This window comes from Eucyclogobius newberryi, unplaced genomic scaffold (assembly GCF_026437365.1).
Source record: "Eucyclogobius newberryi isolate DKJ021-1_F unplaced genomic scaffold, fEucNew1.0.hap1 SCAF_17, whole genome shotgun sequence".
NCBI lineage: Eukaryota > Metazoa > Chordata > Actinopteri > Gobiiformes > Gobiidae > Eucyclogobius > Eucyclogobius newberryi.
Genome location: NW_027315801.1, coordinates 26,207,093 through 26,234,864, shown reverse-complemented (window position 1 = coordinate 26,234,864; position 27,772 = coordinate 26,207,093). Strand labels below are relative to the sequence as shown.

The window sequence follows — 27,772 nt, the reverse complement described above, 5'->3', positions numbered from 1 at the left end:
AGTTTTCGACATCTTGAATAGGGATTCACTAGGGTGTTGGTCTGATCCACTGATGAAAATACTGGTAGTGAGGATGTTTTAAGTTGCTATAAACAACGTGTTTCTATTAGAGGTTGAAGATACATCGAAAGATTAATAATATTGCAATTGTTGTTTTGGTGAAGTATATTGTCAATTAAAACTACAAAAATAGTACAAATACAAAAAATAGTAAAAATACAAAACTAGTATAAAGTGATATTTCTACCTAATACTAATTTTGTGCTGAACCAAGACATTTATAGACATTTATATTCGTTGTTAAAATATTGTCTGAATATTATTACAAAGATAATGCAAAAAAGAAACAGCGAGATTCTAAATATCACTCAATATGTCAATATCGCCCAACTCTTGTCCCTAACATTAAAAAAGTACAGTTTTAATTTGACAAAAGGGTTATAGCTGTCATAGTATGGGCTGTATTGACAAAAATGAATACCGGTACCTACATTTTTCTTTCAGACAATATTATGTCACTCCAACAGAAATGTATTGAACATGTCTTTACACATAATGATTGAGGTTTAATGATTAGGCAAATGTCTGTTAAATGAATCACAAAAGTGCAGAAATATCACCTTTTACACATATTTGAAGTTACTTTTTACATTTTTTATCATTGTGTGTAAATGTATTTATTTTTACTATATTATATTATGTGGAATATTCAAATTTTGCGTATCTTCAACACAACATATATATTATGTGATATATATTACCCACCAGTGCTGTTTTGCACTGCTGGTACAACATAATTTTATTCTACACATTATCTTGCATGTCCTTATTTTAGCATAGTCCATACTTTTTTGCTCTTATTATTAATATTATATTTGTTTAATATGAATATGATATCAATATATATCTGTTTTATGTTACTCCTTATCCAAAGCACTGACAATGACAAACTGATTCTGATTCTGGATGTCATAGCACTCTATCAGAGTAAGTGCATTGCCATGGTAAATTGAGTGAGTCTCCTCTTGTAATGCTTGTTATCCTCATAAACATCACTTCTTGCCCTTTGATCCAGTCAGTTTTTGCCCTTCCCCATTTTTCTTTATTTCATTTTATTGAATAAATCTCACATAATTGACCTGTACAATATGCCATCACATACAAACATTTTTCCAGAGTGCAAATAGATGCTAAAAAATCTCCTCCTTTCTCTTATTTGCTCCCCCTTTTCCCTCATGCTTTTCCCTCATCTGTCTCGCCCTGATCTTCTTTGCTTGAGCTCTGAGACTTTAGTGATCTGTCTCTCGATGTCTCTGTAGTCCTCCCCTCCTCCGCCCTGTTGCCCTTGTCGTCCTCTCTGTGCTCGTACAAAGAGCTGTGATTGTGATGGCGGCAGTGGGAGGGGAGAGTGCACACTGCCTCTTTTGACGATGAAATGTCAAACTCTGTAAGTCTATGTGTCACTAAGCTGTCTCTCTCCCACTGATGTCATGTGTGTGTTGGGCCGGTCATGCAGTAGCCGCTGGGTCTCAAAATCCATGCAGCCCGGACAGAAACGGGGGGAGTTGGAGTCAATCTGTAAAACCACTAATGTCTCTATGGGGGTCTGGGCTGTGTTATGTTTTAGTCTGACGTCTGCTGTGCGTGTGTGCGTGCGCGCGTGCGTCTGTGTGTGTGTGTGTCTCTGCATAAGAACAAGTCTGTTTGTGAGAGGAGACCCTTTTGTTGTCTGAAAGCGGATGAATAACTGTAGTAGTCTGTGATCACTTCTTTGATGCATGGGGCTTGATTAATTTTTGGCACTGATCACTGATAATATGAAAACTCCTCTAATAATTATCACAAGGTTTCAATAGAAACACAGAGCTAACAGACTTTCTCTGTTCAGTTAGCCTCATATTAGACACCTAGTTCTAGTGTGTGGAAAGTCTCATTACCTCCAAAGTTCAGGTCCTGCTTCTATTTGTACTAGGGATGTCAAGATCATTTGGTTAATTGATAGTCGTGACTATTTAGCTTACAATATAAGTGTAAGAACTAAAAATAATAATCAAGACTTATTTAGAGGCAAATATAAGTATTTATAATTCAAACAGTCCACAAAATACATCTAAAGCAGTACTTTTTTTCCTGTCACATTCCCTCTATTTTTTCCTTCAGAAATGATTGATTGATTTCATAAAGCTAAGCACAAACTTTATGAATAGTAACTTGTTAAGATAGCAGAAATGAAAGAAAATGAAAGATTTCACAGTTTGAGATCAGTAATTATGAAAAGTCATAACATTTAGTTTTTTCTCACACTATTGTAACCCTTGACATCCCTGTAAAGTACTGGTGCAGTTTTCTCATACTACGGTCCTATTAACACTGCGCCCATGACCCCCTGAACCTGTGAGTGAAAGTTATTTAGCTTTCTCTCAAATTCATCTCAAATTTATCTTTCTCTCAAATGGCAAACGTTTAAGATGTTTACTTTTCTCCACTGTAAACAAGTTTAAAGGTTTTAGCCTGTGATCACCAATGTCACGGTTTAACACGTGAAAACCGCCACATGTCGACAGACTTCTATCTTTATATGAATCACGTCATACATTCATTTTCCCTTTTCCCTGCAAATGATCACACACAAACAGTACATGTGCTTGTCACGGCAAATAAAGATCCAACAGGAGAAATACTGTAACACTACAATAGGCCTATTTCAACATTCCTATCAACAAGATCTCATGAGATTGTGCATGATCTTCTTCCCATGTGTTTACATTTGGCGAGTTACAAAACGCATGGCTACAGTGACCACACAGTTTATTTATTATAACCATTTTGCATGCCCTTATTTTAGCATTGTTTTTCTATTATTATTCTCCGTTGTTTTAGTGCCAAAGCGTGTTCCTAGTTTGTGAATTGTGTTCACTGACAATGGCAATATTTTTTTATTCTGATTCTGATAAATGATGTAAAAATATCATGGTGTCTCTCCAATCTTGTGTTGTCTCATCTTGCGGGACTCGTGTCTTGTCCCATCCTTAGTTATTGTTTAGCAAAAAACTTATAACTTCCACTGACTATACTGCTACTTTCCCAAATGTCTCCAATCAACGAAGTATCTAATGTAAGATCTGCTACACAGCCTACTTTTACTCTACTCTTACTACCATTTTATTACATCTTCTTAAAGCCATTCGTCAAAAATATTCTACTGTATTTTTCTTCTTCTTCTTTTTTTTTTAACAAATCATCACATCTTTCCCAGTCTCTTTCACGGAGGAAAGGATTTTACAGTATGTTCTGCATCACGCCATCCGTCGACACTTGAGGAGGTGGCGCATCTTCTCAGGTCATAATTTAGCTGCGTGTATGTTAACTATGTTTATTTTAAGAACCCCTTTGAAATAACTTAAAAACTGCGCTGGGGAAAAAAAGGGTGATCATGACATTTTAAGATCCTGCGAACGTCTGAATCTGAAATGAGCCTATTGTGCTTGATCACAATGGTTAAAAAGGCTACGTCTGACAAGTACAAGGAAAAAGTGAAATTATATATGGGCTGTGTATCATCTTTGATATTGAAGACGGAGCTACGGTTTTGCCGTGCAGGACAAAAGGAGTTACTTGGACAGTATTGTTGCTCCTCATTCGCTGTTTGTTGATTTATATCTCAAGGTTTCTTTTCAGATGTTGTTCTCAGGAAGTGGGTTTTTGAGCTCACATCAGACTTTATCTACGAGCCTTTCGAGACCTAATCTGAAATCTGTTGTGGACTTGATGGTCTGAATAGAAGAAGATGCATTGCACCTTCTCTACTTTCAATGTGTCATCTATGGGCTTTAGGCGGTGTCGTGCTGACCAGGGTAAACCACGCAGACGTTCACTCTCACATTTATTCATTCATTCAAGACCCATGCAAAATTGTTAATAAAGTTTATCTCATTTTCTCCTTTTATTAATGTCATTAAAGCTACTAAAATGTTCTGGTAGTTAATGTTCTGGCTGCTCTCTCTCTGTCAGAGGTCGAAACAGTAAATCATTGGCGCTAGATACTTTGTAATCGTTTTTGTGCCCGAGAGGGTTTCTTTATTTATCCAGACTCATATGAATGATCATTGTCAAAGCACATTTTCAGTGGCAGCAAATTGCAACTTACATAACTCAACAGAACTCAGTTACTCAAATCTGCAGTATGTAACTTCTCAAAAGAAAAGTTGAGTGTTTCCTTTTTTTAGTTTAGCAGTTTGTATTTCAAATGTTAATGCTCCAAGATTAGATTTAAATGTGCACTGAACATGATATCAAAACCCTTCAAATACTCACATTACTGTAATTAAGTCAATTGTTGGGGGTATTTTTTTTAAACCTGTACCTGTACTTGAGTATAGCCACATAATTGTAATTAGTTACATTTAAAGTCATAAGAGTTTTCAAGTACAAAATGAGCCAGGATTATCCCACTGCTGTCTCTGCTCTACACTGACAATTGCCCAAAAGCAACAAAAATGCTGTTAGCGGTTTAAAACAACTTTATAATATTTAACATTTTTAATGAATCAAGTTTTGCAGAAAAGTTGGATCTAAAATTTAACTAGTAGTATTTTTCATGCATACTTTTTCCAAAATTGTAATTAGTATTAACATTTTTAGCCATGATGTAACTGTATTTAGCTCTTTCCACCACTGGCAATTAAATAGATTTGGCCTCAATTTTTGGTGTATTTTGGTGGTAGTTCAGTTTCATCATTACATCTATATATTCTAGAGAAACAGCCAGCACAGCACTTTCACTATTCTTGTCACACAACATGGTATGATTCTTTCTTGCCTTTTTGCTGACCCCAATTACAGAGCTGGTACAGGCTGAACCTGTGTCATCCGATGTCTGTCTCTAAATCAAAAACACAACCACAAATGTTCTACTCCAGACAAGGCACTCGCTTCAAAAGCCCCAATTATCTCAATGCATAAGTAACCTCAACATCTCAATACGAACACAAAACAATATTTACATACACAAAATAAATGTATTTAATAATTCATTCAAACGTACAAATTATATTGTTACGTCAATATTATAATGTTGCTATATTAGAATAATAAAGTTACTACAAAAACTTTATACTTACAGGTCACTAAAACATCACACACATCTAAAGTAGGACCGTGACTAAACCTGGAACTAAAGCTGGACTAAACCAGGACTAGTACAGGACAAAACCAAGTCTCGATCAAGAACCACGGACTAAATTTGGCTCATACCTGGACCAAAGGGTCAATACACCCACAAAGTATAATCCGACTACATAGTAAACCCACCTCTGATTCCAGATCTTTTTAGTTTCATTTGCTGCACGATTTTCCCTCTTTTTGGAAGGAAGTAGAACTGATTACTGGATACTCGGAAAGAAGTGGCAATTGCTAGTCAAATTAGCATGAAGCTGATGAGAAGGTGTTACTGGCTGATGGGCTTATAACCGCCGAACATTTCCCCCACCGCCGCCGCCGCTGCTGAGTTGGTGAGTTGTTAGTGCTTCTGAGTGTGTTCGCGATAGGGGGGTTATGTAGCTAGCAGCGGGGCCACTTCATGGGTTATTTTTAGTAGAGCATCTGACCTCACAGCCACTTTCTGTCCCTCAATGCCACAGGGACTCAGCGTCTGGACTCTGCACATACATTTTGCACAAACACTGGCGGGCATGTGGTGAGGGGGGGAGGGGGGGAGGACACAAGGATAGGGCAGTTTTTTTAGTGTAAAAGTGATGAGCTCGTGTCTTTGCGTGGGACAGTGGTAAATGGGGTCTATTTGGGTTGGGCTCACTCTGAGGTCACTTTGTCCTTTTTGGCAGGACTCGGGCGACGCGCAGACAGTAAAGTTCTTCAGAGACCCAGTTCAGTTTGAGACCCACCCCGCGCACTCATATTATAGCTATAGAAATGTTTAGGAAAGAGCAACAAATACATTTAAAATATGAATAAATATTTGGTGATTGGATGAAAATATCAGAATTATTTTTACTCATGCCAAAGGGAAAATTATTTTTGTTACAGACGTGCAGCTGGCCAGCAGAAGAAATAGAATAATCAAAAAGTATTTTAGAAAAAGCTTGATTTGAATAGTAAAAAAATATATATCAATAATTAACAACTGAACTCCTCAGGTGAAATTTAATTTAATTTAACTTTACTTACTCAAAATATAGAACCCTCACAACATATTTTTACATATGCATATTATAAACTAAACCCTGTATGAATGCTATAAATAATTGGGTCACTATTTTCTAGATAATAATATCAAAAATGGACGGAAAAATGCATTTGTCACTTGTTATCACAGTTAACCATGTTTTTTTCATCTTTTTTTCCAATAAATCAATGCAAAATATAGACATTATTAAATCAGAGACGATATAGACCAGCATGTGAATAACATGCTGAACATGACCTGCTTTTGAGCTACCAATGTACTCGAAATGTGTATTTAGGGTTTTTTACATTTACATACATTCATTTAGGTATTTCTGAAAAAGTCAAGTTTGGAAAATCACCTTTTTCATTTTTATTTCTAATCTGCAGTTTTGGTTGCATTTTTACTATAAGCTATATATTCAATAGTCAAATGTTGCAAATTTTCATTCATTCACACATGATCTAAGACTCAACATGTATCCAGAGGCGTGTAATGCATGTGTTTCGGGGCTGTGCCCTTCTCTTTGTTAAGGGACATGGTTAAAAGGGGTCTTTTTGAGTTGTCCTCAGTCGGAGGTCACTCTGTCCCCTCACAGATGAACTACGCTTCCTGCCAAAAAGACAGTCAAGTTCATTAGCGAGGCACAAGTCACTTCCAGGGCCACCTTGCTTGTTGAATGCCCCCTTCTCTCTCACACACACTGCCTCTGCCCTAGACCTTCATTATACTCACAGATGGGCACACTGCTGTACGCTCTGTGTCCTCCAGTCAATGGCACACACAGATGCAGAAACTGTTTTTGTTATTGTTAGTTTTCCTTACTCCACTGCCTGTAACTAGCCTTCGCCCGGGGCAGGTTGCCATAGCTGCAAGTGTGACCCAGTGTCAAGTTGTCGCTAGTGTTCAGCCATTTACGCACAAAAAAAACCCCAACAGCAAGCAAACCTGAACGCGTTGTGAATGCATCGCCTCATAAATCTCTGGGCAGTCGGCCGTGAAACCTGCCACTGAAAATTCCTACCAAAATTAAACCAGTAGGGCGTTGTAAATTTGTGTTCTCTTTCCACACAAAAGGGTGACACGTTGACCTTAAGGCTTTGGTATTCTCTCTCCGTGCCGGGGCTGTGTCGGAGCAGCTCTTGATAGTTACATGCCGCACCATTGACAAGCAATTACTGTATATTAGATGTTCGTGTTCAAGGGAAGGCAGTGCTGATAATAGACAATCTTCCTCTACCATGTCTCAATGCAAACTTCTCCACGAAAAAGTCTGTTTTTGCTGAATGGGCATGTCTGCGGCGCTTGTCAAATTTACAACAACATGATGGTTCAAGAGACCAAACATTCCTTCAATATATAATACCTGGGGTGAATATTAAGTATGATTTTTAATTTGTGTGCAGGTGTAGTCTCCAGAAGGACTGCAGTCTGGGCGTGTCCCCGCGCTCCTGGATCGGTTTGGGAGAAGGGCCACAGCAGTGTCCGTCGATGACGCTCACTCCACCAGAGATCAGCATCTCCGCAGACATCAAGGTGGGTTTACTCACAGTTAAACATTCACTGCCTTTTATATGAATAATGCTCCTCAACATTTTGACTGATGAAATGGGTTTCTTTGCTTTTTTCTTTTGCCTCATTTCTTTCCATGGAGCTATTGTTTCACTCAAATCAAAATTTGATTTGAGTGAAACAATGTAATGTAATGTAATGTAATAATGTACATGGCAGAATGTGAAGGATAAGTAATTTCTCTTTTGTTGTACCGACTGTGCAGAGTTTAGCGAGCTTGTTTCTTTTATGGCAGGTGGAGATAAAGGACACTTCAACTCGTCTCACAACAAATAATGTCCCTTAGCAAACACATCTTATTTAATGAGAGAAAGGTTATTAGTTCAACTTATGTATGATCACACATTCTACATCAGTAATACATGTGAGTCTAGCTGCACTGTTCCTGTTGTTTATCTGGTTAATTTGATTTTCTTCCTTTAGATGTAGATTATATAAGAGTTCTCCCCTGACAGTAATTTAGACGTTTCAGTGATAAAAATGAGCCCAATTTTCCACATGGAGGTGGTTTGTAAAGAGGATGAATTGTACATATACATTTACTGGATGATTCGCAGTTCAAAACAATGAGGTGATAATTCTAGCGATATGTTTTTGAATAAAGCCAATTTATAAATCTCTCCGACATGGGAAATGTGCTATTGACTACTCTAATAATCCCATTAGACTCATTTTAATGAAGCTTGACAAGATAATAAATCTTAATAACAAATACACGGCCTGCGTCATTTAAGGGCTATGACGGCTATGTTATTCTTTCTCCAGGATTGCACGAAACAAACGTAAAAGCAGCAGCCGAGTTGAATTGGCTGGCTGAATCCTGACACCTTAAATGCATTTGACCTGTAATTATGGCTCGTAATGAGAAGAGGCGGCGCGGCGACAGGTCATTAATTGGTTCATTAATTGGTGAAATTTTCCTGTTATGTAGGTCAGCACCATCCTTCAGGCCTCCTCTAAGGCACAGGAAAGACCGCTCAAGGCTGTCCCACCAAACAGGAACCAGCAGACAGGAAGTTAGGGTCCGAGGCAGGAAATGATCAATTCGACAAACAATAGGGTGGGTTTATGGACAAGTTAGTGCGTGTTCCTTCTCCGGTTCTGTGTTTCCGGATTTACTAAATTCACCTATAGAGTAAAAGAAAAGAAAAGAAAAGTTACTTACTCCCTTTCCCTATATTACGGTCAGAGACTTTATTGTACTGAACTATGATAGATATCTGTGAGAAAAAACACATTTAGAGTAGACAATTATCATGAAGAAGAGGAAGTGAAGGAGAAGCTGTGGAGGCTACTAGTTTTGCTGCTGCTGGTGTCACTACGTTTACATGCACAGAGAACTCAGAGTGCGGTAAACAACTGAACTCACTTCGTCTTTGCCCCGAGACCTGACTGACCCCTCTTGTTCCAGTCTACAGCGGGTCAAAGAACCGAATTGGAGCGAGTGGAGTTTGGGGGACGTTCAGGGGCGTCTAGTCATTTAGCATTAGCGCCAAAACTTTGTAGGTATAATTGCTATAATTTCCGCTGTCGCCCTTCGAGGCAACTGCTGTTGTGATTTTGGGTGTTGCAAAAGCAAATTGAATTGAACTGCGTTGATCACACGATGCAACGAATCAAAACAAACCCACACACGCTCGTCCGCGAGGAAGGCAGTTTGTTTGTATTTTTGTCTAATAATTACCTAGCTGTTCCTTACTCCCTGCAGTTGACGTTGCGGTGGCCTCTCCTAGTATTTACGGCACTGTTACATACATGCAGCATTTACACGACGAGATGCGCTATTGGGACGTTTGCGATTCAAATCAAGACACGTCAATCGTACCAAGTTTCGGTTTGAATTGGACTGGGCCACGTATCCGGTTTTCCTGGCGTAAACGCAGTGAGTGAAGATGGGGGAAAAGGAAGGAAGTTGTGACACGGAGCTGAAACAACAGGATGCGTGAGGACGGGTGCCAGGGAAAATAGTGTTCAATTCACCAATTTACACCTCAAATAAATAACACAAATTTTTTGCTGCGATACGTTTTATTTAGAGGCGCTATATGCCCCACTGCCCTTGCTCTTACCCTATAGCTGCCTCTGTCTCTTCACACATTGAAATCCTTTTGCTGAAACGCAGTCATGTCAGCGAGGTGCTATGTTTCTCATTATACGTCTGTCATACTTCATCACTTAAGCCAATTTTAGACGTGATGCTAGCACCCCGCCATCTGTTTCTTCATTGCACATTCGCTTTTCTCAGCTTCTCCCCTTGAACTACTGAACAAATTTGAATAAAAGCCAATGTCGTTCAACCTCTGCTTAAGACTAGGCCTATTACTACTGTATAAATCACAGAGTTGGAAGAGCTACGTTATAATGAAGGTCTTAGTGCGTTTGAAGTTGAGAATATTGCAAAATATGAAGGAGAAGTTTAAGCATTGTACATAGAGTAAAGACGTATTTGTTCATACTACCATCACTACAGTTTGCTGAAAGTAATTCTAACAATCTTGTGAAAATGGACCAAGCTATTTAACTTTAGCCCTGTCAAAATAATTGAACTATATCGCTCAATAAAGACGTTTTTGTATCATTGCTGTTGCAGGGTATTTTGTTTTGGTTTTAAAGGGTTTACTACAGTATCCTGCTTCAGTTATATTTACAGCAGCATTAAGTAGTCTTTTGTAATATTTAAAAAACAAATACACTTCAGAATGTGTTCTTGTGACATGTAAGCAAAGAGTAAAATGAGTGACTGTTTGTTCTCACTATTACTACTGCTATTTCTCAAATTCCCTCAAAAGTAAAAACGAAATAACATGTGAATTCGTTCTTGCCTGGATTAATTGCATTGAGTCTGGACTGTCATTTGTCAAATATTATCAATCAATTTGCAAAATGTACCACTGTACAATGCGGGTGATTGGCTCTCTCACCTCACCTCAAAGAGCAGTGTATGATCAGATACCTTATGTACAGGAGCAAAAGTATCCATTATCTACATACTTTCCACTTTGGCAAAATGTAACTTCTGCAGATAACCATAAGTGCAGATAACCATAAGTGTGTGGGCCTGTGTGAGATGAGGAAGCAACTATTGATTCACATTGATCTGTCTTTGTGGTTGTAGGACATCGGGATCTTGATAAATGGCAGTGTCCCAGACCTCATTGGCTCTCGGGTGGAGTGCGAATATGGACCGGGGGTGTCCACAGCTGCGACCGTGTACCTGGACTACGGCCCCGCTCAGATCCAGACCTGCCCGCTGCTTCCCCGGGAGAACTACCAGCCCATTCTCCCCGGCACAGGTGAGAATGGAAAAATACATAGTGGATTATTGTGGGAAGCGTGCATCAGCAGAGCAATGCGGCGTCGTTACAAACTGCAGCCACAAGGACAATGTAATCTAATCCTAGTTACAAGGCTAGATAACTGGCGGGGGTGGCACCGTGGAGGGACATCTGACATTTGCCTGATCTATCGCCGAATCACTTCACCGTTTGAAGTAGCCTGTAAAAAGCCTGTAGATGTTATATTCATTGGCATAAGTTGTACATCAGATGCCCTTCTTGACATTAACCTTGTCGTCTGAGCCTCAGTGTGGGACAAAAGAATATGAGTTTAATCAAAAAAGATGTATCTGGTAGTGTTGTCATGATACTAACATTTCAATTTAGATTTTGATACTAAAGAATAGAGTCAATATTGCTAGAGTTTTTGATTATTAATGCTAAAAACACTTTTTTTAAACAATTGGCTGTAATTTTCAACATAAAATAATCATACTTTTTTATACTACTCTTCCTATACTCTTTAATACTTTCTCTTAAACTAGTTTTGATAAAGCTTAATCACTTACTAAATTAATAAAATATGTGACCTGATTTTATTTCTTTTCCTTTTGTTGCTGCAGGAAGTGCACTCGTATCCCAAACTACCCCAAATCTTGTAGGACATCTGTCGGCTCTGTTTTGTCTTGTGACACGGGCTGAATTTTGAATGGTTTGAAAGCTCGCAGCACTCCTCACTGTTTCCTTTGTTTGTGCAGATCATCTGACTGTTTCAGTGGCGATAAAAGTGAATGGCACAGCTGTGGTATCTGGAAACTTCATCGTTTATGACTGTGAACGGACTGGAGCCATACATCCAAAGACGTCGTGAGTCCCCCAAAACCATTGTCGTTCACTGTTTATCTCAAATCCCTCATTTATTCAGCGCTGGCCAAGCGAAAAACATCCATTACATGCAAATTTAATTCACTTACCTTCAAACAGGGGCTTTTTAGAGCTGGAGAAGAGCCTAAAAAAGACCTTTCTAAGCATTTGACATGATCAGAGCTGCTCCTAAAGCTACAGCGTCACTCAAATGTCAGCCCAAATGTCTCGCTGGCATTGCTGACAAATAGCTAGAGGCAGGAGGAAGAACAATGCTGGTCCCATGTTACATTTCCTGGCATTTCAGTCTGTCTTGCACTCTGGCCATCTCAGCTTAAAACTGCTTTGTGTTCAAGCTCTTGGTCAGAATACATACAGTATATCTTTGCTGCAATTGCGTCATTCATTCATTACGTATTCACAGTATTTAAAGTAACACTATTACACTGGTAATTATATGGTAGTCATCACAGTATTATTAAGGTAATAATGTTGTAAGGAAAAAAAATATTTTCAATGCTATGGGTGCATTTATACTTGTCCTAGTTTGGTCCTGGTTTGAGCCCAGTTCAGTCCTGATGTAGACTTGGCTTGGTCCTTTTATTGTCCTGATTAAGTCCTGTGCTAGTCCTGGTTTAGTCCTGTTCTAGTCCTGATTAAGTCCTGTTCTAGTCCTGATTAAGCCCTGTTCTAGTCCTTGTTTAGTCCTGGTCTAGTCCTGCTTTAGTCCTGTTCTAGTCCTGATTAAGTCCTGTTCTAGTCCTGATTAAGCCCTGTTCTAGTCCTTGTTTAGTCCTGTTCTAGTCCTTGTTTAGTCCTGGTCTAGTCCTGGTTTAGTCCTGTTCTAGTCCTGGTTTAGTCCTGTTCTAGTCTTGATTAAGTCCTGTTCTAGTCCTGATTAAGTCCTGTTCTAGTCCTGGTTTAGTCATGTTCTAGTCCTGGTTTAGTCCTGTTCTAGTCCTGGTTTAATCCTGTTCTAGTCCTGGTTTCGTTCCAGGCTTAATCTCAGTTTAGTCCCAATTTTGAAGTGTTGTTACAAGTGTTAATGCTCCTTAAATGTTGTAGAACGGTCTAGTTTCAGTACACAATCAAAATTAAAATGAGTGTTCTATCAACGCTTTTGTAATTGGATATGTGTGTACGGCTTGTCATGTCACGCATTTAGCTTTTGTGAAGGACTGCGACTTGTATGGCCCAGTCACAAAGAGAGCTTTCTCATATGTGGAGTTAGTCCAACTTGGCTCCTTCTCTGTGCATGGTGGACAATGTCAAAGGATCTACTTTATCTGATGGGCGGAAAACATAAGGGCTCATGGGGGCTACAGTGTGTGTGTGTGTGTGTGTGTGTGTGCGTGTGACTGATTGCCTGCATTTGAAAGCATCTGGGTGTGTCCCCTTTGTTCCTTTTGTGTTCTTGTTTTGATAAAAGCTTGCCTAGGTGTGAATAGAGGAGTTGCAGGTACATGTGTGCGCTGCTCGGCGAGGTCCAAGAGTGTGAAATTGGACGGCAGTTTGTTGGAGGTGATAATGAGCTCAGTGCCATTCTCACAGGAAGCTGCACATTGGGCTGGAAACTGCAGTGGGAGAGATGCTCTATCTGATTTCAATCACTCCAATAATCCCCAAAGAGACAGCATTATGAGCTGCTCCTAAATGCGGCTGCATCACACAGTCCAGTGTCAGGGATTTAGGTGTGTCTAATGTCTGCAATAAATTATCTTTGATCCAACTGTCATAAATATGCATTACCACCTTATTTATCTTTGTCAGTCAATATTTGTATGCATTAACGGGAATTTCTCACATCTTCAAAGAACTCTGACTAAAGCTAAGGTAATACACAGTTTTCAATATATGACAATGTTTACTAAAGAACTACTTTTATTCTATATACTTTTAATTTATATCACAATTTTCTGGGAGCCAGATCACGATTTTGATCACAATTCTTTGGCTTGTTCTATTGTCTTAAAAAGGTAAATAATGTAATTTATCTCTTTCTGAAAGTTCACACTTCACTGTGATTGGTTGAGAGCCTGATAAAGGCTGACCAGGAGGAGAAGTGTAGAAGTGTAGAGCAGCGTTTCTCAAACTGTGGTACGCGTCAGGTGGTACTCGGACACCTCTTCTGTTCTTTTGTAATATTTGCCAAAATTCTTGCTCTTCCTTGAGTAACGTCTTAGATAAAACTACTGGGTCAATAATGTGTTACTAATTAAGGTCCTAATCCCAGTTTAGCCCTAGAATAGTCCTGATATAGACTTGATTTAGATCTGGTTGTACTAGAAAACCACATATTTTCTTTGGTGGTACTTGGTGTAAAAAGTTAAAGAACCACTGACATAGAGAAATAGTGAATCACGATATGACAATTGCAGATTGTCACAGTGTTTAGACCACCAACCTTTACTCTTTAGACTTGTGCTACTTTCACCAACTGTCTGTTTCCTAGTCCTCTCTAATCTTATGGTTCTACATGTGTACTTTCCCCATTGTGAGACAAACAAATCTATCTTATCTGCTGTACATGGTGTTTAATGATGCCACGTTCTTGCGCTATGTAATATTGATTGGGAAAAATAGAATTTCTGCCCTGTACCAGTCAAACACTGCCAGCTCAGCTCTTGTTATCTCGGTCTATGTCACCAGAGGCTCAGAGATCAGAGAATACTCCCTACAACAGAAGCACCAGCAGTCAGACCGGACCGGACTAGACTGGAACCCACATACAATCATTTGGGTCCTGAGTCTCGCTCCGATAGTTGTAAAAGTAAATGGACCACCCAGCTTATTCCTACCTTGCTGCGTTCAAATATGTATGTCTTTAGTAGAGTTGAATGCTGCCAGACTTATTTGCACTCTTTTGTCTACTGTAAATCCCATCTGGAGTGCGGCTAGATCATCCCTGTGGAAAGAAAACACGCCTATCTTTGATTTGTGCTTTCAGCAATATTTTAAAAAGGCGACCTGCCCCCAGAATACGCTTGAGTAATAAAAGAAAGTATTGTTTTCAAAAGCATGCCTCTGACTCTACAACAAAGGGAGGTTTAAGTTACACCGTGTCTAAAGCTGTTTCTCTGTTTCTTTCTGGACAAAGTGGTAATGACAGCCTGCCCAGTGGGATGCACCTTATCTGGCCTCTTTATGTCCAACACTCATTCACTCCTTTATTTTCCTCTCAAAGTCTCAGGTTTTATTTTTGTCTCTGCTTGTGGTCTTGTCCTATTGCCCTTACACAAATAGGCTGATTCTATTAACAGTGCTATTTAAAGTGTTTTAATGACTCATCTGTTGTAAACTGTAAATCAGATATTCTACTCCTATAATATCAACTTTCAAAATAGTAATAATAATAAAAATTCCTCAAATACGAAGATCCATTGTTTGTACTGTTTACTATCACTATTGGTCTGAGATAGAAAGTAATTAATTACAAATGCTCACGATGCTGTAATTTAGTATTTGGATGTGAGATATTTGAACATTTACTTAGCAAAATTCAAGCAGTTTAATTGCAGTTCATCACATTTAAGTCATAAGAGTGACTGAGTACAGAACAGGTCCCAATCGTTCTAATGCACATCTGTCTCACATCTGTCTCTGCTGCTTTCTACACCTACGGTACAAATATAGGAGCAGAACTGCATCGCCTGATTGACAAAACATGCAAATTGTCCCCCCCAAAAAACAATTCCGCTTTCAACTTTTTACATATAAAGTTTTACAACAAAAATTGTAATTGTAAAATTGTAACTAGAAGGCCTGGATGGATGAACACTTGTACTTGAAATTGAGTAAATTTAGATATATAGCTGTACAGAATTTTCAGTTCTCTTTCCACTATTGCCATTAGTACTACTGCCAGTACTACTATTAACTACTATCATTACTATTAGTTACAGCCATTAGTTCCCAAAGTACTAATAAGGCCACTGTTGTGAATGGCAATGTCAAATATATTGCACATTTACAACTTACGTATCCCAAAATGCTGTAATAAAATACATTTAATTCACACAGACGATATAATTATTTCCAATCGCCAAAAATTATTTAAAAAAAACTGTAGTGCTAATATTGTTATCTTATTTGCTGCTTCTACTTGTCCCACTACAGAAACTTTAGTCTCTACTATCGCCATTGCTTCTACTTCAACTTACGTCTCGTTTCTCTCCCTCCGTGGCCACGATCTTTGCATCTTGCGTCTCCTCTTCCTCCCCTTAAAACTGCTCTTTGCTTATGCACACATTTCTCCGTGACTGGGTCGTGATTGAGTGTGTGTGCTTAACCGCTGTGTCCACCGAGAGGCCCTGAGACCGTCCACTCTTCCCTGTATATTCAGCACGTGTGTATTTGCCCGTGTGGTCATTATTACGGTTTTGGGGAGGGCAGCGTCGGGGAGTATTTACTGTCAGTGTCGGGTCAAGCCGAGAGACCGGGGGAGTGTGAATAGAGCCCGCGTTTGCGTGTAAGGAGGGAGGCGGGTGAGCCTGTGGGTGGGAGGTAGCTGTTGGGTTGTTTTAGTGGGACAGAATAAGAGTCAGTGAAAACAGCAACAACGATAAGAGCCTCTAGGGGCCATCTGCTTTTAATCAGCGCTCACACACACACACACACACACACACACACGCACACGCACACACACACACACGCACACACACACACACACACACACACGCACACGCACACGCACACACACACACACACGCACACACACACGTAGATGGTTGTTTTCCATTATAGCCGGCATCTCCTTACAAGCACACCTCACTCCTCTCGGTCTGGGACGACTGGTAGCACTGGAGGCAATTTCCAGGAGAGGACAGCTGCCTGCTCCTCCGGGCTATATACTGACACACTCCACTCTCACTCAAACGCACAAATGATCCACTTATAGCAGTTCATATGGAGGCAGAGTTGGGGGGTTTTAATTGTACGCTGGATGGATGTTTTGTTCTATGCATTTGACCCAGCCTTCACTGTCACTGCATGGGGCGATCTTGCCAGGAGCAGGAGCAGCCCTTCCCCCAGATCTCCAGTACAATTGTTGCCGGGTTGAAGCATGACTAGCCTGGAGAAGTTGTACGGGAGAAGCGTCACCTGATTTGGAGATTTAATCCAAGACTAGGGCTGCAAGTTGTATTGTAATCAAATCGAAATTGCAATCAACTAGCTAATCACAAAGATGGGAATATCGTAGTTTATTACTTAAAAAAAAAAAAAAAAAAACACTAAACAAAGAGAGAGAGAGAGCAAAAAATATCCATCTCTTGGTTATGGCATTCTATCTTGCTGCCATATGCTCCAAAGGTCCATTTATTGTGTCCATGGAGGGAGTTTTGAGGCCCAAATACATAGTTCTGAAGTCATTTGTTTTCAGTAACATCATTTTCTCTTATTTATTATTCTGTATAAAACCTGTAGTTTAGAACTCTACAGACATATCCAGAATTACATGTGATTTCTGTTTAGCAGTTCCAGTCTTCTCTCAAACGTTTATGTGCTTGGAGGTGTTTAAAATAGGAAATCATAGACATTTTTATCGTAAATCTTGTCATAAAAATCCCAATTGAATCAAACCTTTTCATAAATCTTCCAATGATTTGACCATAAAAATACTGTGTTTACAGCAGCAGCATTGAGAACAGGGTACAGCTTTATGAAACACAGACTTGGATGAGCAACTGATAAATTTCAGACATGTGGTGCACTTATTAACTCAGACCGGGGGAACCTTGAAAACAATGCAGCTCTTTGTACAAAACAGTTTTAATATGCCTGCTCCTCTAAGTTTTAATTGCAATACTGTTGATCGTGGATGTGATGTTACGCCAGAATCTCATTCATCTTATTCCCTCGTCACTCTGCTTCCAGATTTTGCTAGTTACTCCAAGAGGTGTTTTAATAACTACTCACTGGCATCCTGCAATTACTTTTTTTTTTGAAAGGAAATAATGAAAATTAAAGCCGCAAGCGGCATCCAACGGCCCTCGCGGGCCGCCGGCCTTCCGACTCTGCGCTTTCGACTTGATAAAGATGGCGCCCTTATTGTGTCTTGAATTAAAAAAGAACTTGACAGACGGCGACACATTCGACATGGCCAATCCAGTGCAAATGAACACAAGTGTCAGTCAAATTTGCTGCGCCGCCGCACAGAGACCGTAGCACTTGGAATATAAATATGGATAGCTTTTGATGCCCCGCGTGTGTAGATGATATTTCCCAAAGTAAAGCTTGATTGAGCTATTGCCCACGGAGGAGTTCATTAAAGTGTGAAGCATAAAAATGTGGTCATTTTAGAGATATCGCGGTTTTCTGACATATATTTGCGGGTCCGCCACACAGAGACTGTAGCACTTAGAATCAAAATATGGATAAGTTTTGATGCCCCGCTTGTGTAGATGATATTCTCCAAATATGAACTTGATCGGACAATCGCCCTAGGAGGAGTTCATTAAAGTGTGAAGCGTAAAAATGTGGTGATTTGAGCGATTCTGCGATTTTTCCATAAGGATAACATGGGATGTTTCTGTCATCGCTAAGGTTACGCCGTACAAAATATGACTTTGGCTCTCATACTTTTATGATCAGGATGGCAAATTAGAATTTTGTTCAAAATATCATGTCATTTGGAAAAACTATATTGTTTATAGGCCACTCTGAAGGCCAAATAGTCAGAATTCTGGGAAACGTTTACGGCTCCGTCGCACAGAGACCGTAAAAGTTATCCTTAAAATTTGGATAACTTTAGATGCCCCACTTGTCTAGAGGACGTACACCGATTTTGAGGTTGGTGGGCAAAACGCACTAGGAGGAGTTCGTTGAAGTGTAAAACATAAAAATGTGGTAATTTGAGAGATTTGGTGGTTTTCCCATAGGGATAACATGGGAGGTTTCTGTCATCGCTACGACTACGCCGTAAAAAATTAGGCATTTTTGTGATTGGCTTTTGTGATCGGGACGGCAAAATAGAATTTTGGGTAAAGTTTAGACAATTTTGGTAAAACTAATTTTTGACCTTCAATGTTAATTTAAAGGTCACTCTGTAGGGGGCGCTATCGCGGCCATTTCAATTTTGTCAGCCTAAACTGGTCCAAACTAGAAAGTTTAACAACTGATTCAAATTTGGTCCTAATCGGACTGGTTTTGATCAAATGGGAGCAATTTTTAGATCTGCAATATTCCAAAATAAGTTGTCCAACTTTGGGGCTGCGCCGCACACAGACCGTTAAAGGTATCTCAAAAAATTGAATAGCTTTAGATGCCCCACTTGTCCAGAGGACGTCCGCCGATTTTGAAGTCGGTGGGCAAAACGCCCTAGGAGGAGTTCGTCAAAGTTTGACGTGAACAAAATGACTAACACAGCGTATTTTCATTTTCAAAGGAAGATGGCGGCCATAGGGTAAGTCTGGGGGCGTGGCCACAATGATTTTTTTTGTTCGTCCTCACGAGAGGAATGCGTGTCCCGAATTTCGTAGCTTTACGCCAAAGTTGACCTCGGGGCGTCTCCCATAGGCGCAATGTATTTTGACTTTTGTCGGTGGCGCTGTCGCGCCATTTTTTAACGAAAAAAAAAATGGCCCAGAAAAAATAAAATTTTTCGCCGATTCTGAATTTTGGCCAAAGTTTGGTGAGTTTTTGAGCATGTTCAGGGGGTCAAATTAGAGATCAAAGCGCTGAAGAAGAACAAGAAAAATTAAAGCCGCAAGCGGCATCCAACGGCCCTCGCGGGCCGCCGGCCTTCCGACTCTGCGCTTTTGACTTGATAAAGATGGCGCCCTTATTGTGTGTTGAATAAAAAAAGAACTTGACAGACGGCGACACATTGGACATGGCCAATCCAGTGCAAATGAACACAAGTGTCAGTCAAATTTGCTGCGCCGCCGCACAGAGACCGTAGCACTTGGAATAAAAATATGGATAACTTTTGATGCCGCGCTTGTGTAGATGATTTTCCCCAAATATGAGCTTGATCGAGCTATTGCCCACAGAGGAGTTCATTAAAGTGTGAAGCGTAAATGTGAACATTTCAGAGATTTCGCTGTTTTCCCATTTCTGACATATATTTGCGGGTCCGCCACACAGAGACCGTAGCACTTAGAATCAAAATATGGGTAAGTTTTGATGCCCCGCTTGTGTAGATGATATTCTCCAAATATGAACTTGATCGGACAATCGCCCTAGGAGGAGTTTGTTAAAGTGTGAAGCGTAAAAATGTGGTGATTTGAGCGATTCTACGATTTTCCCATAAGGATAACATGGGATGTTTCTGTCATCGCTACGGTTACGCCGTACAAAATATGACTTTGGCTCTCATACTTTTATGATCAGGATGGCAAATTAGAATTTTGTTCAAAATATCATGTCATTTGGAAAAACTCTATTGTTTATAGGCCACTCTGAAGGCCAAATAGTCAGAATTCTGGGAAACGTTTGCGGCTCCGTCGCACAGAGACCGTAAAAGTTATCCTTAAAATTTGGATAACTTTAGATGCACTACTTGTCTAGAGGACGTACACCGATTTTGAGGTTGGTGGGCAAAACGCACTAGGAGGACTTCGTTAAAGTGTAAAACATAAAAATGTGGTAATTTGAGAGATTTGGTGGTTTTCCCATAGGGATAACATGGAAGGTTTCTGTCATCGCTACGACTACGCCGTAAAAAATAAGGCATTTTTGTGATTGGCTTTTGTGATCGGGACGGCAAAATAGAATTTTGGGTAAAGTTTAGACAATTTTGGTAAAACTAATTTTTGACCTTCAATGTTAATTTAAAGGTCACTCTGTAGGGGGCGCTATCGCGCCCATTTCAATTTTGTCATCATAAACTGGTCCAAACTAGAAAGTTTAAGAACTGATTCAAATTTGGTCCTAATCGGACTCTTTTTGATCAAATGGGAGCAATTTTTAGATCTGCAATATTCCAAAATAAGTTGTCCAACTTTGCGGCTGCGCCGCACACAGACCGTAAAAGGTATCTCAAAAAATTGAATAACTTTAGATGCCCCACTTGTCCAGAGGACGTACGCCGATTTTGAAGTCGGTGGGCAAAACGCCCTAGGAGGAGTTCGTCAAAGTTTGACGTGAACAAAATGGCTAACACAGCGTGTTTTCATTTTCAAAGGAAGATGGCAGCCATAGGGTAAGTCTGGGGGCGTGGCCACAATGATTTTTTTTTTTTGTCCTCACGAGAGGAATGCGTGTCCCGAATTTCGTAGCTTTACGCCAAAGTTGACCTCGGGGCGTCTCCCATAGGCGCAATGTATTTTGACTTTTGTCGGTGGCGCTGTCGCGCCATTTTTTAACGAAAAAAAAAATGGCCCAGAAAAAACAAAATTTTTCGCCGATTTTGAATTTTGGGCAAAGTTTGGTGAGTTTTTGAGCATGTTCAGGGGGTCAAATTAGAGTTCAAAGCGCTGAAGAAGAACAAGAAAAATAATAATAATAATAATAATAATAATATTTTTAGCAAAAACAATATAGCCGTTTTCACTATAACAACAAATTATACATCGTTTGAAAGGTTGCCGCCATGGGGTGGAATCATCATTACGAGCGCTTACGCGCTCGTCAGTCCCTATTCCGTCGAGATGCCCCGCCCACTCCCCATAGACTTCCATTGATTTGAGCAGATACAAGCATGGCCCATGCCTGCGGCATGGATTCTCGCGTACGGGACGATGCCAGGAGGGTTTTTGGAGGAATGCAGCGCTTCGCGCTGCTGTTGTCAACAATTAGTGAATGGGCTACGCCCATTCACTAATTGTTGACTATTTCTGTCATAGCAGGAGTAAGTATGCATGATCCATGCCTTCGGCATGGGCTAGTTCACTGTACTTGCCAGGGGCGACGGGGCACCAAACATCAAATCAAATTTTTCGCCGATTCTGAATTTTGGACAAAGTTTGGTGAGTTTTTGAGCATGTTCAGGGGGTCAAATTAGAGATCAAAAAGCAGAAGAACAAGAAAAATAATAAAAAATATAGCCGCAAGCGGCAATGATCGGCCCTCGCCACGCCGCCGCCACACCGCCGCCACGCCGCAAGAGGAGGGGGCGCTAACGCGCCCCAATTGTCCTTTTATTACGCCTACTGCTGAATCTGTGACGCTGTCACATCTTCCCCCCTTTGTTTTACCATCAAAAAGCAATTTTATTTTGAATTCTTGGCAAAATGTGCGGCTTTGCCGCACAGACACCGTGACTCTTTGAATGAAAATGTGGATAACCTTTGATGGTCCACCCCTGAAGATGAGTCTCACCAAATTTCAGGTTAATAGGGCTGACGCCCTGGGAGGAGTTTGTGAAAGTCTAAAGTGTAAACATGTTCTGGCGATTTCCCCATTGGAATAACATGAAAGGTTTCGGTCATCGTTACGGCAACGCCATAACAATTATGACATGGGTCTCATTGACTTTTTTGATGGGGATGCTAAAATTGAGTTGTGTGTCAAATTTCATATAATTTCGCAAAACTAAACATTTAACCTCCATATAAAATCTGTAGGGGGCGCTGTGGCGCCAAATGAATTTATTTCACTTCAAGTAGGTTTAGGGCAAAGAGTTTAACAACTGATTCTAATTTGACGCAATTCGGACTTTATCTGCGCAAACGGCAGAAATTTTAAATATGGGAGATTTCTGAAATTCTAGCTACAGTTTGCGGCTTCGCCGCACAGAGACCGTGAGAGGTATCAATGTAATTTGGATAACTTTTGATGTCCCACTCCTCAGTAGCATTTTCACCAAATTTCAGCTTTTTAGGGCCAACGCCCTGGGAGGAGTTCGTAAAAGTACGACGTTTGGAAAAACTCCGAAGTCATGTTTAGCCATTTTTGAAGCAATATGGCCGACATTTGGTTGGGCGGACGGCGTTGCCGTAATAATATTTTTTACTTCTCTTGTCACCATCTACCTCGGCGCCAAATTTCATGATTCTACGATCAGATTTTTTTTGGGTCATTTCCCATCTCTCAATGCATTTTTGGTACATTTGGGGGCGCTGACGCGCCAATTTTTTTGAACATTTTTGTGACTTTTCGTCAATGTTCACTGGGTGAAAAATAGGGGGGTTGGTCCCGAGAAGAAAGAATAATATTCCGATGCGAAAACAATGTTTCCCATTTTTCAAATATCATAAACTATACATTTTCGGAAAGCGCTCGCGCTTTCCTACCTCATGGTGTGGGTCCCTGGTCACTGACGGGTACTTTCGTTAATTTTGAGTGGGCTCCGCCCACTTTGTGTTTTTGGCCCTCTATACAGTAATAATGTTCAATTTTTGCATTACATGCTTATATGCACGGAACATGCAAGAGATGGGGAACGTATTCGTGAGCTACTTAGCGCAAATGAGTGCTTTATATGGGGATGACGACCGCTTCGCGGTCGTCATCTCAATGTAAAGTGCTCGTTTAGTGCGCACTTTTGCACGGGCTTCGCCCGTTTACAACGGTAATGTTCCATTTTCCTACTACTAATTAGTATGCACGGGGCGTGCATGAGTGAAGGAGTGCGTTAGTGAGTGTTTGGAAGTGGGCGAGCGCTTCGCGCTCGATTTCGTGCGCACTACGTGCGCACTTTCGCAGCCGTGCTTCGCACGGCCTTACGAGATTAATAGGCCTCTCGCCAGCTTGTGGCGCTCGGGCCTAATAAAAATAATAATATTTTGGAATCATCTTTACGAGCGCTTACGCGCTCGTCACTCCCTATTCCGTCGGGATGCCCCGCCCACTCCCCATAGACTTCCATTGATTTGAGCAGATACAAGCATGGCCCATGCCTGCGGCATGGATTCTCGCGTACAGGACGATGCCAGGAGGGTTTTTGAAGGAATGCAGCGCTTCGCGCTGCTGTTGTCAACAATTAGTGAATGGGCTACGCCCATTCACTAATTGTTGACTATTTCTGTCATAGCAGGAGTAAGTATGCATGATCCATGCCTTCGGCATGGGCTAGTTCACTGTACTTGCCAGGGGCGACAGGGCACCAAACATGCGGGCTGCGCCCGCATGTTTGGTAAGACAGTTGCAACGCTGCCTTCGGCAGCGTTGCGGGAGCAATAGGCCCTCCGCCCTGCTGGGGCTCGGGCCTAATAATAATAATAATAATATTTTTAGCAAAAACAATATAGCCGTTTCCACTATAACAACAAATTATACATTGTTTGAAAGCTCTAAGCCTTCCCGATGCCGCCATGGGGTGGAATCATCATTACGAGCGCTTACGCGCTCGTCACTCCCTATTCCGTCGGGATGCCCCGCCCACTCCCCATAGACTTCCATTGATTTGAGCAGATACAAGCATGGCCCATGCCTGCGGCATGGATTCTCGCGTACAGGACGATGCCAGGAGGGTTTTTGAAGGAATGCAGCGCTTCGCGCTGCTGTTGTCAACAATTAGTGAATGGGCTACGCCCATTCACTAATTGTTGACTATTTCTGTCATAGCAGGAGTAAGTATGCATGATCCATGCCTTCGGCATGGGCTAGTTCACTGTACTTGCCAGGGGCGACGGGGCACCAAACATGCGGGCTGCGCCCGCATGTTTGGTAAGACAGTTGCAACGCTGCCTTCGGCAGCGTTGCGGGAGCAATAGGCCCTCCGCCCTGCTGGGGCTCGGGCCTAAATAGTGTTTCCATGATTTGTACTGATTTGGCAGTTGTTGTCACTGTGACCATCTCAATTTCTCCAAGTTTGGGACTTGAACAAAGAGCACGTTGTCATGGATTCCTAAGTCATGAGCAACCACAATGTTAGCACAGAAAACTATTGTACATATATCACCTTTTATGATCTCCTTGTAAATGTCTTCTGGCATTGCCTTTAAAAAAATAAAACATCCTTGCTCAGTTTGTTGAAGGGTTTCAGGTCACACAAATCCAATCTTCTTTCAAATATTAATCACAATTCACCAGGAGTGCTTTTGTAATCATTGGAAACAACAACGGCAACAGCATGCAGAATAAGCTCAACTTCACTGGAGGTACTGACAAGTCATTGTTCATGGTGTTCACTGTCATATGCCCAAAGTAGCACGTACCATGTGGGCTTGGTAGTAGCAGTAGAAGTATCAGAAGTATCAGGAGTATCAGAAGTATCAGGAGTATCAGAAGTATCAGAAGTAGTAGTTTTGGAGTAACACAAGAGTTTAAAGGCGATTCATTGGTTTATGATGTCTTAGTTGGTTTATGTCTTAGTTGACCAACATAGTTATTACTTGACTATTATTATAATTATTTGATTTTCATTATATTATATTATATTACCAGAACAAGCAGCAAAAAAGAGCGTGCATGGAATGAGTAAGTTGAAGGTTTGAGAGAAAATCGTGAGTTTATTCTGCCTTTTTACAGATAAAGTACCTTCCAAGTCTAAGTTTGTGTGTTTTGGTGCAGTTTGGCTCAGATACATGATCAGAACATTGTGGTAGTTCACAGATTGGAGAACTTTTGCCATGCTCCCTTTTTAGTAGATTTTAGTCGACCAAGAATTTCTTTAGTTGACTACAGCCCTAATTAGTTGTAGTATAAGTAGTAGTAGTAGTATTTGTAACTGCACAGCTCACAGTATTGTTTTTAGTAATAGCAAGACTGGAATCTGCAAAATGAGTTGCGTGTTCAAGAGCTGGCCCTCCCTAAACTCTTAGTCTTTGTGGATGTAAACGTTTTGACGGAAAGTACTGTCCATGAATGATTTGTAAATGTAAATTAATTTTAAAATGTTGAAGGTTGTGAAGGTTGTATTGAAGATATGCAAAATTTGAATATCGAATATATTGTTTACATAAAAGCTGATTCAAATTTAAACAAGGGCACAAGTTGATATTTCTGCTCTTTTGTGATTCATTTTGCAAACATTCCACATTATTCTGATAATCAAACCTCTGATACATTTAAAATAACCTTCTAACACATTTCTGTTGGACTGACATAATATTGCCTGAATATCTTTATCACGAAACTCCAAAAAATATTGACGTATTAATTTTTGTCAATATTGCTGTAGATTAAGATGTAGAAATTAAACCAACCAACGTAAGTAGCAGCAGGAGAACAGATTAAAACAACATACAATGCCCTTGTATGTGTATTTGTTGCTATACTTTTGAAACTCCTCACAGCTGCAGTGGTCGGTATTGGGTAAACAGCGGGGCGTGTGTGAGCAGCGCCGGTCTCCACGCTGTCATTATGTGATTAATTACCAGAGTTTCTCTTGGCTCTTATCAGTGTTGCTCCACCACTTTAAGGTCCTAAATTGGGTCCCAGTACAGATAATGTAATGGTCCTTTCTCTGTGTGGACACGTGGTCTTGTCCTGTTGATGTTCCTTCAGGTATTTTAAAAGAAAACTACCGGTATTTGTCACCAGGGGTTAATTGCAGGTTACTTGAAGTATTTAGCATTTATTATTACAGCCTGATGTGCACGCTAAAGACAAACCCTAAAGACCTGATAAAATACAGTTCAAAAATAGTATACAATTTAGTACAAGTCATTAAAACACTAAAAAGTACTGAATGCATGTTACTAGTACTGCCAAAACAATAACTAGGCTACATAACTCTTCATTTAAAACAATATTTGAGTCTAATAGTGTCACAATACAAAACATTTGATTAGTTTCTCAATATTGGTGTTGCCAATAGAATGCAATTGTCCAGGTTCTGCTATAGAACAAGAACAAAACTATTCAAGATTTAAACTTTGTCTTCATTATGGGATTTTTTCAGTATAAATACATGTTCAAATGTTACAAGGCAAGACAAGTTTATTTGTAAAGCACAATTCGTACACAAAGTAAGTCAAAGTGCTTTACATACCAGAAAAATATAGACAAAATCATAAATCATAGTTTTAAGTATAAATTAGTATCCAGCCTGGCCTGGGCATCGCTACTTTTTCACCTCTTGCCACTGAAATTACTAATACTATAACAACCACCGTAATGACTCATTAGCTGTCTTAATGTTACGCTAATTAATTTTACAATAGGTCACGTCCTGTCCTGCTTTGGGCCAGAGGCAGAATACCACCTTAGTTAGTTTGAATGTCACGCTGTCATTGTTACTACTACTACTACAAACAGTTAACATCGCTTTTCCCCTCGTAGACAAAGCATCTTCCAACATCCTCACGATTTACAGCATCCAAGGCCCTGTTTATCAGCAGTTGCTCTTGAGCCACAGATTATGGTATCCATGTGAAATAAAACAGTTGAAACAGACTGAATCTTTTGTTTTGAGTGAATTCAGCCGTCATAAAACTCAGCTAAATAGTCAATACAAGAGGCTCGGACAGTCACTCCTCTACTAAAACACTACATACTAGATTTAACCCGCTTCAGAGATAAATTACTGTTTATTCCCTATTAACTGTGGTTAATAAGTTAATTTCTAACTCAGTTCCATTAGAGTTTGCCAAATAGGCCAAAATGTTTGTTCAAACTTGATAAAATTGATGTAACAAACAGCCGTGTCTGTTTATTAACCTCCTAATAGACCTGTTTGGCTCATAACAGGCTTGGTGAGACGGTCTGAAATTGATAGTGAACCTCACAAAGTAATAAATAGGAAACATTACTCACGCGCTGGCCTTATCATTTACAGTGTGTGAATGTTTTGAAAGAAGTGCTTTGTATTATCTGCAGATGTGGCCTGACTTGACCTGAGGATTGCTGTGTCTGCCATCATTGGAATGGAGTGCTACTGTGACTAATCATTCCTTTTATTCAACTCTGAAGTCTCTAATCGTCTCATCCCGGGAGTGTGTGTTAAACAGCGTGCAAATCTGAGCTGGCTTGTACTTACAGTAGATGTAACATAAGTATAAGAAGGTATTTATCCTGGTCTTTTATTTGGGCTTTTCCTATCTGGAGGCAAAAG

The 27,772-nt window shown here is 40.2% G+C and overlaps 1 protein-coding gene across 2 annotated transcripts in view; it reads left to right on the top strand.

Moving 5' to 3' along the window:
• Positions 1 to 27,772, top strand: part of plxnd1 (plexin D1) — a 130,181-nt gene that overhangs the window by 23,502 nt on the left and 78,907 nt on the right. For both annotated transcript variants that reach the window (XM_072449655.1, XM_072449654.1), the window contains exons 5-7: positions 7,588 to 7,717; positions 10,869 to 11,046; positions 11,787 to 11,895. In XM_072449655.1, coding sequence (XP_072305756.1) covers positions 7,588 to 7,717; positions 10,869 to 11,046; positions 11,787 to 11,895 — 417 coding nt within the window. The remainder of the gene's footprint in view (positions 1 to 7,587; positions 7,718 to 10,868; positions 11,047 to 11,786; positions 11,896 to 27,772) is intronic.